General features: G+C 41.0%; 1 protein-coding gene across 2 annotated transcripts in view; it reads right to left on the bottom strand.

Moving 5' to 3' along the window:
* Positions 1-12,710, bottom strand: part of PIGG (phosphatidylinositol glycan anchor biosynthesis class G) — an 80,443-nt gene that overhangs the window by 18,411 nt on the left and 49,322 nt on the right. The window contains exon 12 of one of the 2 annotated variants that reach the window (XM_027901964.1): positions 8,889-9,052. The exons of the other annotated variant lie outside the window; for it this stretch is intronic. Coding sequence (XP_027757765.1) covers positions 8,889-9,052 — 164 coding nt within the window. The remainder of the gene's footprint in view (positions 1-8,888; positions 9,053-12,710) is intronic. 2 annotated transcript variants of the gene reach the window in all.

Genomic DNA, 12,710 nt, shown 5'->3' with positions numbered 1-12,710 from the left:
ACAGAGGGAAGAGAGGAGTGGAAGCCACTGTGTGTGTGGAAGGACTTAAGAAAGCTTCAAAGACATAGACAGGAAATCCCTGAGGGAAGGAAAACGCAAATCTGAGGGGGACGAAGATCAGGTTCAAGACAAGCCAAAAGCAGGGTATGGCTGGGAGAAACTTTACAGATTTAGAGGAAAAGCTATACAGACAGAAGGTACAGAGAGCAAGTGGGAAGGAGAAAGCACAAGAGAGATTCTGCAAGCTTAAGAGAAGGAGAGTTCATGAAAGAAAGAGAAAGTCTGTCAGAGACTGGAAGCATACAGAGGAGAGAGAAAGTAAGATACAAAGAGGCAAAGTGGCAGTGAGGGAGGGAAGGGCTAGGGGAAGAAAAGGTATGCAAGAGAGAAGAGGTGGGAGAGGAGAAGAACCCAGTTAAAAGATTCAATGTGTCACAGAGGGAGAGCGCAAGGAATCTGAATTTGAAAGTGTTCAAGTGTGTGCACAAGCTGGAAGATCTGTGAGACTTGAGAAAGCATGCAAGAGAGGAGAAAAGCTACAGAAGGGAAAGGAAGACACAGAAAGGAAAAACATGAGACGAAAGATGCACAAGACAAAGTCACACATGAGACCAAACATGCACAAGAAAGTAAGCATAGGAAAGACAAGCACATTCAAGTGAGAAAGAGCATTCCCATGTATGCAAGAGGGGAAAAGTGCATGCACAAGGAGAATGCATGCATGAGAGCAGGAAGCATGCAAGGGAGAAGCTGCAAGGAAGTGAGAAGCACCCAAAGAGACTGAAGAGTGCCGGCCTAGGGAAGAGCATAAAAGTGAGGGAAGCAGGCAAGAGAGAGGGAGAGATGCATGTGAGAGAAGGTGGAAGGCTGTAGGAGAGGGGGAGAAGTGCATTGGAGAAAGTGGAAAGAGCACACAAGGCAGGGAGAATGCACATGTGAGGAGGAGAAAGCATGACTAGGAGAGGCAGAAAGTGAGCATGAGAGAGGGGAAAAACATGATGGATAGTCACGACAGGAGGAGTCTGAGTGAGAAAGTGTGAGAGGAGGAAAGCCCATGAGGAAGCACAAGATGGGGGTGGGAAGCACGCTTGCAAAGGGACAGAAGCATGAGAGGGACAGAAGTGAACTTGAGGAGGGAAGCACGAGAGTGGGGAAGCCTCTCTCACAGGAGAGAGGAAAGCAACTGCAAGGAGAGGAAGCATAGATGAGTGAGAGGTGGGAAGGTGTGCACACAGAAAAGGCAGGGAACATCCAAATATGAGGGATGATGAAAGTATGGGCATGAGAGACAGGGAGCGTGCACAGGGAGGGCAAGTGTCTGTGAAAGCAAGAGAGAGGAAAAGCTGGGGCGGGGGGTGCAGAGAGAAGGCAGGTGTAGTGCAAGACAGAGAAAGACAGAGAGAGAAACTGGGATAGCAAGACAGAAGCATGAGCAAAGGTGTAAGAACCCTGTGTACCAGGTTTGGCTGGGACACCTCATGTGCATGAATAAATACGTACTCTTGTAATTCTATGCTTTCTGTCCTGGTCTCTCTCCTCAGTCTACAGGGAACAGTCTTGTCTTGCCACAAGCGTGAGAGGGAGAGAGGCAAAGCATATGCAAGTGAGAGGCAAAGTATGAAAAAGAGGCATAAAGTGTGTCTAAAAGAGAAGGGAAGCTTGGGGCAAGATGGTGTAGGAGTGGTGAGGGGATAGCGAGAGGGATAGGGAGGACACCAAGCAAGCTAACAAAAGGGATACTGAGAGAAAGAGAGAAAGGATAGCAAGCAAGAGATTATGAAGGATAGTGAGTCAGAGAGAGAGAGAGAGAGAGAGAGAAAGAAAGGGAACCCACACAGGAAAGTGCAACTTCATTTTATAGCAGCACCAAGCTTCACAGCCCTTCCTCTACTATCAGCTGTGTGGACTAATCAAAATCTTCTTAGATGCCAGCACAGACAAACCTAATCCCTTTCATCAGAATTTACTAAAATTCTGTACCCTTACCTACAGTTTTTGAAAATAACATGCCCCATGACCTCCTGTTATCCTGCAGTTCTGATGAAAGTTAGCTTTCCTCTGTTATGTTCCAGTAGCTATGGCTCAGAAAAAATGGGAAGGACTGCTATAAGTTTATTTACAGACACAGAACTTAACCAACATTCCTTTCATTATTTTTTCACCTTTTCAGTGTCTTTTTCAGCCTTTCTAGAGTCCTTCTGACTAGACTGTCATTACTCTTCAAGGATACTCTGTGTGCTTACCATTGGATCAAAAAATTTCCCCTAGGTTACTCATGCCCAACGTTGTTAATGTTGATTCTCTTAATATATTCAATAAGCTTATGTGTGTATTAACATTTAATGAACTTTTTTGTGTCAGCAGCATTCGGAAACCTAATCATACAGGATGGCAGAAAAATATTGTCTCACAAGACAGAGGTTCCAAATAAAAATAAAGGACAAATACAGCAAAGTGATACTGCATACCTGCAGTCTAGGTAGAGTAAGAGACAGTCTGCAGCTCTACAGATGCAATGAAAACTGGAAGACTGTACTCTCAACTAAGCCATACGCTCTTAAGCATAGTTCTGTAAGTCACATGAACACCAGAAGAGCAAGAGGAAGAAGACAATGTAACCATGACAACCTCAAATCAGAGCCTGGGCAGAAACAAGAAAGATTTTCCGAACGCTATCAATTCTTTACTACCCACAAAGAAAAAGTGATAGACCACTTAAAAAGTGGTCCATGGAGCAAGAGGGTGATGTTTGTTTTGCAAACGACTTTGAAGCAGCTAGTCATTTGTTTATAACAGAGGCATCCCTACTTTGGTGGATCCCTTTCTAATAAGAAAATACTTTTCAGTGCTAAAAGTCATAGATGCCTGAAGGAAACCTCAAAGGAAAAGTTAGTGTCTCCCCAGTATGACAAAGGAATGAATGAAGAAGTATCCATCACAGAGCGGTAACTAAGTCTAAGAGGATTCTTCAGCCTACAATGGCTTCAGCCTACTTCATCTACAATGACAGTATCTAAGGAAATACTCTTCCAGCTTGTGGCAATAAAACCCCAGCCCAATTTTATCAAATCACTTCCAGTTTTCCATGCACATCAACAAACAAGTAAATAATTTCTTCTGCACTGGTTTTATTTATTTAGAGAGTGGGGCTGCTGGCAGCACAATAGATAAAAAGAATTACCATTCTAGAGAATGCAGCAGTGAATATTCTTAGCTGTAAATATTTTTTTCAGCTTTAATTAACCTAAGAAGAGGGAATGGAGTGAAACTCAAAGATTAAAAAAGTACTTGTATAAAATACTGAAGGGTTCACTGAAAAATATTTGTATCATTCCTTTGTCTTTAAGGAAGGTTGCACTTTCTGCCTAGGACTCAAAAAAACCAAGTATATTGAAACACTGCATGTCCAGCTTATGTCAGAAAGAAAAATATTAATGTTAATATATTAACATGGATTGTGAATGGGACACTCAATGGATCAAACATGAGGCTAAAAATGGCAAAAGCTGATATTAACTGCTGAAATTCCTTTAGTTAGCATGCCTTCCTAATTGTGTATAGATCAGTTTTATAAAAGAATTCATTGCGAAACTTTAGTTTGCTTTGCTGGAATTCTACATTAAGAAAGTCAAGGCATACCATTAAAGTTATGCAACTAATTAACACCCTCCTATTGGGCATAACTTCCGTTTTCAATATCTGAAAGCCATTTACTAACATGAGAGCACTGTTACAGCTTTGATCAGCGAGGAAGAAATGCCAACAGGCATCCAGCCTTCAATGCCAGGAAACAGCCACCTGTTCACCCTGACACTTAACTCATTAAACCAACTGGAACACAGGTTCCAGTGCGCAGGTAATCTAAAAACTATCATGATGCCCAAAGAGCTGGAGAGTTGTAATTACAGAATACTGTGAACATCACCCACATAACAATTTTGTTTGGGTAGGAACTTGAAAACTGAATCCATCTGGAGTGTACTGCACAGTGAGGTCATATAATATAGTCCAGATGATCCAACAACATGGCCCCTTTCCAGTCAAGGATCCAAAAATTACTAAGTTCTACTTCATATCAGACCAACAGAGTAGTCACTGTAAAAACTACCCTTTACATGAATGAGGTGCTCCCTGGAATTTATGCAAGTCACACACAGAACACTTGGTTAAGTTCAGGCATCAGTTTAATCAGTACTCCCTGTCTCAAAAATAGTTTCAAGAGTTATTGCACAGTTTCCATGGAGACTGAACCTAAAGAATTCTTCTTTCTATTTCTGTCTGTGAAAATCCCATCACATTTAAGCTGCCAAGTTTCTCAGGAGAGCCTGAAGGATTAAAAGTGGCAGTTTATATCCATGTTAGTGTCTATCACATGCCACTTAATTATTTTGGAAACATATTTACCTTTCCATATGAGGAAAATAACTTATAGTTTCACATTTTTGATCAGATGGAAGCAAATTATTTAAGGACTTCCAACTACATTTCCACAGAAAGTGTATTATCTGAAAACCTCCTTATTTTCTATTCCATCTTACCCTACTGGCCAAAAATATATGAGCTACACGTGTCTAATGCACTTTCACCTCACAGGTAGGCTCTTAATGTCTCTCACTGCATGCCCACAGGCAAACTGATGCAGCCTAGGCTAGGGAAAGTGGACAGTCAGGTGGAACTAAAATTATTCAGATACCGCACGAAGTCCACCTGCAGGCCAGTCACTACTGATCAGCAGGGTGTCACACTGGGGCCAACACCGCTCAGTGTCTTCATTAATGACCTGGGTGACAGGGCAGAGTGTCCCCTCAGCCAGTCTGCACACAACACAGAACTGGGAGGAGTGGTCTGTTCAGGAGGTGGGTCTGCAGATGGGTCTGCTGCCACTCAGAGGCAACTCAACAGGCTACAGAAACGAACTGACAAGAAGTTTAACAGAGGGAGATGCCAAATTCTTTCACCTGGGGAAAAGTAAACCCATGCACCAGAACAGGCTTGGGGCTGACCATCTGGGAAGCAGCTTGGCAGAAGGCATATGTTACTCCTGCCAGACAAAAAGCTGAGCACGAGCATGCAATGTTCCCATGAAACAACCCAGGGCTGTAGTGGGAAAAGTAGAGCCAGCACGCTGAAAAAGGTGATCTTTCCTCTCTGCTAAGCAGTGCTGAGATCACATCTGGTGTTCTGGATCCAGCTGTGGGTTCCCCAGTACCAGACAGACATGGGTGTACTGAAGTGAGTCCACAAAGATGATTAAGGGGTCGCAGCATCTGACATATAGTGGGAGGCTGAGAAAACTGGGATTGTTTAGCCTTGAGTAAGCTCAGTAGGGTTCTCACCAATGTTCATAAATGTCTCACAGGCAGAGGTGAAGATGATGACTCTTCTCACTGGTGCTCAGTGAAAGGATGAAAATTAATGGACACAAACTGATAAACAACAAACTCCCCTTAAACACCAGTAAACAACTGGTTAACTGCAAGTGTTGCCATACACCGGAACACGTTGCTCAAGGAGGCCCTGGAGTTTCCCTGTTTGCTCTACCTGGCCTTCCTTTGGACAGGAGGGCTGGACTCCAGACTCAGGTATTCTGTGGTTTCATAAATGCAAAAAGAAGAAAGAGGGAAAGGTATACATGTGTACCTGCCCTTAGGAAGTGATGCCCAATGGAACAATTTTCATCAAGAAGCTCTGGTAAGCCAACACAACTGATGCAGCTATAAATAACATGGGCTCTGCTAAGTGGCTGGAATAAACAAAAATAGCCCTGAAGTCAGTTTTCTCTGTCTAGGTCAACCTCGTCTTTTAGAGCAACAGCTCTAAAAGAGGCTGCAGGATGCTAGGCTCTTTGCTAAGAACAGTACTGCTGTGTAGTTCTGGGCACGTCCACTCATCTCAGACCAGGATGCGTCAGGAATCCTGACAACATCCTGTGGCAATCTAGTGGGACCCACTAAATGAACTCCACAAACAAGGCCAGATGATTCTTTCACACCTTCCCATCTGGAGGAAGCAGGGAAAGGATCTTCATCTTGCTCTCAGGACCTTAAAAAGGAAAGGGTTTGAATTTCTATGACCAAGGTACATTGCAACATCCTAAAGCGTCTACCAGTTTTTTAAAGAAGTTCAGTTTCCCATACATTTAAGAAAACATATGAAGCAGATGACCCTCTGCCTTCTGCACTTCCAGCTTTGGTTCCAATGAATATCAACAAACCAATGGGACAATAATTTGGACAGCAATGACAGAGCACGAGAGTAAAATAAAAAGCATACAGACCAAGTTCTGAGCAGCTTAACATACCAATTTAAGTAAGTCCCAGGAGCTAGAGATTCCAGTCCACTTTTGTGCACTGTTTCATAGAGGAAACAACCTTACCAGTTGACCCAAAGGAATCTTAAAATGGCCAGAGACACAAGCTGCTCAATGGAATCTACTTACATAAGTGATGTGGGTATTACAGGCCGTAGCTACCCACTTGAGCGCAGGTTAAACCAGCACTGTACCTGGCAACACTAATAGCTGAGCTTTTAATCTGCAAAAATTCAACCAAGAAAACATCAGAACAACAACCAACACCACAGCAGAGGCATATGATTTGAAACAATATCAAACAAGCACAGACACTCAAAGATTTTGTTACAGAAAGTTTTTCATTATTTTGTTAGAAGAGGTTTCAAAGAACATGCTGTATGGTATAATTTTCTCTTCATTGTATGTTAGTGTTCATCACAGTCTGCTGTCTAGGTTTTAAACAACATTAAAACTGCAGCTCTTTAAATTATGGGAACTCTAACTCTTTCCCCCTCCCTCCTCAGACAACAGAATGAGCCGTTTACTCTGCTGTGCTCAGAGTCCTCCAAGCACAAGCAGAAAGTGTCAGTTTCAAGGCACCTACAGTGTAATAGTGAAGAATGGAGAGTGGGACTGCCAAAAAAAAAACCCCAATATGACAAAAACATGGCTGTGAACAGTGAAACCATACAGAACTATTTTAAACAAAGCATGGCAGAGGCATAAAGAGGAAAAACAGGACATTAATAGAATGCAAGCAATAACCAGGTTCATGGATCACATATTTCCTAGAAGACAAGTGGCAGCACTTTTTCTATGTACATGAGCACCCTTCTTAAAGAGAGCTGAAAGAATGGAGGAAACTTGGATAGCTTGGATACTAGAAAAATGTAATGATGGAGCAAAGGACTAACTAAAGCTAAACTGAGGATCGTTAGAGTTAAAACTTAGTCTGGTGTCAAGTCACTAGGTAGCAAGGAAAATTCAAGAGAAAGATCTCTTATCTCTTAGGATAAAGACATCAATAATTAGTGTATTTCACATCTACCCCTCCTGAAGCAAAAAAAAAAAAAAATACCTGAATGAACAGAGAAAAGGCCAGCTTTCAGAAGTGTTATACAACAACACCAGTACTTAGAAGATGACTTCAAGCTAGCTGGCCTCAGGCTGAGAGGTAATGTTCTACAGTGAGTCTCAGTCCCCGCTAAGGAAGGCATTACTAGAACAATACAATGACCCAGCACTGGGCTGCATAATTCCACAGCAACCAAGCAGAGTGCTGGACATCTTCAGAGACCAACACAGCGGACAGACAAGTCAGCCAATAAAGGTTAATCACTGCGGATACCTGTGAAAGGTGCCTGTTAATACAGAACGACGGACACAGTGACTGTGCAGTGATTTAGCCTGTTAGAACAGGTCCCCGCTGGCTCAAAAACCTCCCCTAGACGATGCAACTGGGCGGGCTGGGGATCCCCCTTACACCTTTAATGAACACACACCAGCCAACCCAAGTTCACAGTGAAGGCACAGCCCAAAACAAACAAGCAAAAGACAAAAGTCAAAAAACAAAAAGCACTGACATGATGAGACTGGATGACACTGTGCATAAAACGGAGTCAGAGGTTCACAGAGTATGACAATGCGTAAGGCAAAAAGCTGTGATAAACTAAATACTGTCTAAAATCCCACCTGCCAAGCCTACTGCGACATTTTCTTCATCAATAAAAAAGGAGTGCATTTCAATTCCTCAGATAACAGAGAAAAGACTCTGAGATAGTAAGAATTTAGTCACTGTCAAATGTTATTTCTGTGAAACTATATCAAGTTTTTGAATTTGGGCACTGATACAATACAATACAGAACTCACAACTCCTCTGCCTATTTTAACATACTGCATCACTTCCTTTGAGTACCCTGAATGATAAATTAAAAACAATTTTAGAGAGTCCAATTGGATTTTACATGCACACTCTTAAATTACCTAGCATTTTTCAACTGTCTTCTTAAAACTCTAATGCACTAACTCATTTTAACTTATCCACCACACAAGATACCCAAAGCACAAATATTTTATCTACAAATGACTGCAATAACCAGTAACATACAATAATATAAGTATGTTTTATTCATAAAACGTTGCATGTCACTATGTCAAAGAAGGACAGACATTCAAAGAACATCACATTAGTTAAGTTTGAATTCTATACTTTTAAATGTCCTTCTCAGGTGTCTGACTTAATAGGTTCCAAGAAGAACGTTTTTAGGCAGAACATGCTGTCACAACAAAACATAATAAAATTTTAAGTAATTTAGCACAGCAAACTGAGAATGCATTCAAAGAAAAAAAAATTAGTGAAACATACATGCATATTCCCAGTGCGAAACTTCTGCAGGTAAAAATGAAACTGGAAGGGTTAGGTGATACAAATCCATACCAAAAAAAAAAAGAACATGCATTTTCTTAATGGAAAACTTCCAAGGGAAAAAAGTTACGTGAACAAAAACTGTTTCTTTGAAAAAATATGCACTTTGTGGATGGTATTTATATCTGCAGTACACAGAGGAGCATTACTTTAGTTCAAAGCATGATTACCTGCTAACTTCAGAACTTAAGTAGCACAGCAGATGAATGGCCCAAAGAAAAGGTCCCGCGTATGTTGCAAATGCCGTAAGGAAGATAGCTGGTATCTCCACATAGCTCTCTAGTCCCACAAAGCCTGCTGAAACATCCACAGTAGCAATGCCATTTGAATTTCCCTGAAAACAGAGATAAAATTGCAAATATTCAAGTATCCCCAAAGATACACTTAGAATACATTAGAATAATATTAATTATTGCACCATTTTAAGACTTACTCTTCAAGCCCCTTTATAGTACAGCTATATTCTTTACATCTGAATTTTAATAAAACAGCTTACCAAACAAATGCTTTTATTTAGGATTTACAGACTAATGAAGGCATAAACAGCATGCTATTTTGCATATTTTGTCTGCAAATAAACACAACTATTGTTTAATCAATTACATTTAAAGCAATTTAAAGAAAGCACCTACACTTGCTGATTTCAGTTGCACTAATGAAAAAAAAAACATTTTTCATCACACACGCTTCAAACACAAGATTTTAGGCCCGCTGCCTAAAATTACACCACGAAATAAGTATTTCTTGCCCTTAGAGACAACAGGACTCTAATTTAGAGCTGTAATGGAACACTACATCGCCCACCTGCCTGCCTCACGGCACAAGTGTCTGCACGTAAACAGATTAAGACAGGAAAATTTAGAAAGGTTGCTGCTATCCGAGTCTTATATCACAAAAGACTGCACTGAAAGAGACCAAAAGGCAGCCTAGATAGCCTGAATCATCAATAAAAGACATTTAAAACTTAGTAAGCGAAAAAGAGAAGAAACATACAGAAATTAAAATATCAAGACTTGTGTATTTTACATAGTTTTCCAGTGACCAAAACCACTAAACAACAAGGAATAATATGAAATTGAAGGAAGTGTTTTTGACTGAAAATTCCCAAGTATTTAACTTTATTCAAATACCTAAAGTACCCTGTGATTAAGGCAGAATGGCCAGTTGCCCCAGCAAGGTACCTCACTAAGCAGTCACTAGGTGACAGAAAAAAGAAAAAAAGGAAAAAAAAAAAAAAAACCACACCAAAAAACCTGTTCCTGAAACAGCTCTAAAATCTAAGAGGAGAAAGCCATCCATGTTGACAGAACCTTCAGAGTTCATTATGAGCAGTCACTATCCCCGTGGATCCTACCATGAAGATATCTTCAACATGTAAGGGGAGTCTGAAGATGGAAAGAGGGCAGTAAGGTATGAATTTTACAAAGACATCATACACTAGAAAAAGCTTGCCTTATGACCATCAGTCTTCCTCATTTTGACTTTCACCATGCACCGCTGTAGTAAATTACAGTTACACTGCACCGGTGTAATAAATTACTGTTATGCATTTAATGTAATTTTCAGCAATGACAGAACCAAATCAAAGAGTGGTGAGCAGCTATCTGTGCCCTAGAACCTGTAGATGAGACTGGAAAAGAAAGCTGTAAATTAAGGCTACTCCTCAGGTTCAAGGGGTGTAGACCGAGGTCATGGCAAGAGCTGAAAGCACTTTCAAAGCAGGGCAGGGTGCTGCTCCTCAACGAACAAAGGTTTGTCAGGGACAGGCAGGGAGAGAACACGCTTTCTTTTCCCCCAGTCCCTGTCCACAGCAAAAGGTCTTTTCCCCACCAGAAGTTATTTTTCACTCCCTTCCCCCTCTGCATGATGAGTGCAGAATAGAAAAGCTGAGACATCAGGAGATCGTGCTCATGTCATGAAGAGCTGAGACGTCTCTTCAACACTGTTTACTCCACCTTGTTCTACAGCTACATCAATCTGAACAAAGACAAAGACAGAGGGAATGAACCTGGTGTAGAAGCAATCCAGGTAGTCAAGGAGAAGGGCTAGAGCACTCTTCCTTCCTGGTTTCTTCTTGGCCTCACTACCTTCCCAAGGAGAGTACATCTTTTCGCCCTATTCTGCAGTGCTGCATTTATTCTTGCTCATTCTCGCATGCAGTGGGATGGGGACATGCCCCAGAATGCCAAGGTTCTGCTGTCTGCAGACAGACCCTTGCAGGTTTCAAGACCCCAAGCAATCTGGTTGGACCTCACAGCTGACAGTGCTCTGAAAACAGGATGGAAGTATGGGCCTTCTTGAGTCCTCTCCAGTGTAAATCATCCTACAATGCTTTGAAATCATAACAAGAGAAAGCTACAAGGCATTTGAAAACATCGCTCAGTCCATCTCTTTACCTAGAGGAAGACGAATTAGATATAAACTAGATATAAATTAGATATAAATTATTCTAAAAATGTACAAAGCTATTCTGTTTTCCTTCAAGGATAAAAAGCACCAGAAAGCATAAACAAGTCTTAAAGGTTTTGAGACTGTATTGAGACTGTATTTTAATTTCTCTTGTTCTGCAGATATGCTGCAATAAGGATGGGAACAAACCCACACAAGACTAATAAATAAACATGTGGAATTTTTGTTCATTTATACGCTTTCACCCAAGGTAATGAAAATATTTTTAAGACATATTTGCTGCAAAATAGATTTTTTAGGAGCTGCTTTAGTTAAGAGAAACCACCAACTTACCTATTTCTATTCTCACTGCATTTGAAGGGTAAGTGGCAATGATAAAGATACAGCGTACTTTCGAGAAGTTACTAATGAGAGATGAGATGCGGACGACAACTCAAGAGCTTAAGAGAACACAATCAACCATTCAAGCTCATTGAAAAATTCAAGAGGTTCTCGAGCTTGCAATAATATCTTGATAAATAAGTAGCATTCTGAAAAAAATTATTAATTTCATATATTTTTGACAATACTGGAGTATTTTTAACTTTAAACTTTTTCACAAAGTGATAAATAAAGCAAATACTCTACTTATTAAAACAAGATGAAAAATTGGTTTTACCCAGTTCCACATAAATAACACAGCACCTTATCCAGACAATCTCTAAAAACTTCCAAGTATGAAGACTGTACCTGTGTGATTGAACAACCTTTTCCAATGCTTACTATTCATAAAAATCTTGCTAAAAGGCTGGAAAAATGAGATAATGTGTAGTCTTCCCATCTTAAGTTACAATTGTTTAATAAATTTGCGTTTTAGGTTCAAACTGTGAGAGAGCAGAAAAGGCCAGCTAGTTCTGCAAGGGAAATGAGCATGAAAACAAGGCAGGTGAGAGCAGTAAGTCAAGACTGTTCAGTGGCAATGTCCAGGTCAGGGTTGGATCTGGAGACGGTGATCAGGGCCAGATGCAATCCAGGGATTGCAAGCCTGTAGTGAAAAGGCAGGTCCAAGATTAGGCCAAACAGCCCAGCCACCATGTTCAGGTCTAGGTCAGGATCAAGAAAGTACAAGACAGGTACAGACACACCTGCCCACCCAGTTGTGGTACAGCACAGAGAGTAAAGCATCAGATTAAAGCAGCTCCCAAAAGGAAAGCAGTGTCAGGCCCTTCTAGCTTTTCTCCCAACAGCTCTCTGCGAAGGAGATGACACTGAACTCTCCTAACTAGAGAGAAGATGCAATCAGGGTCCTGAGACAGATGAAGCATAGAACGCAAAACCAAGTGTAAGGTCAAGGCATTTGTTTCCAACCTGCCCTTAATTTGGGGTGTTTCTTTCCTACTTATGTTCAAAATAAAAAAATTACCTTCCACACCCACGCACTTCATTTTTTACCCCACGTTCATCAGTTGTACCAGTTGATTAACGAAAAATAGCATCTGCTCCTACGAACCTTGCTTACTCAGTACACTTAGGATTTTCACAGCTCTCCTTCCATAAAGTCTTGAAGGACCCTATGGTATTTTTTTGGAAGAACACTGCCTTAT

This window comes from Empidonax traillii, unplaced genomic scaffold (assembly GCF_003031625.1).
Source record: "Empidonax traillii isolate 1590-97213 ecotype Southwest subspecies unplaced genomic scaffold, ASM303162v1 scaffold2:size4533513, whole genome shotgun sequence".
NCBI classification, from domain to species: Eukaryota; Metazoa; Chordata; class Aves; order Passeriformes; family Tyrannidae; genus Empidonax; species Empidonax traillii.
Note: the sequence above shows the minus strand (reverse complement) of the source record. Positions and strands in the feature narration are given on the sequence as shown.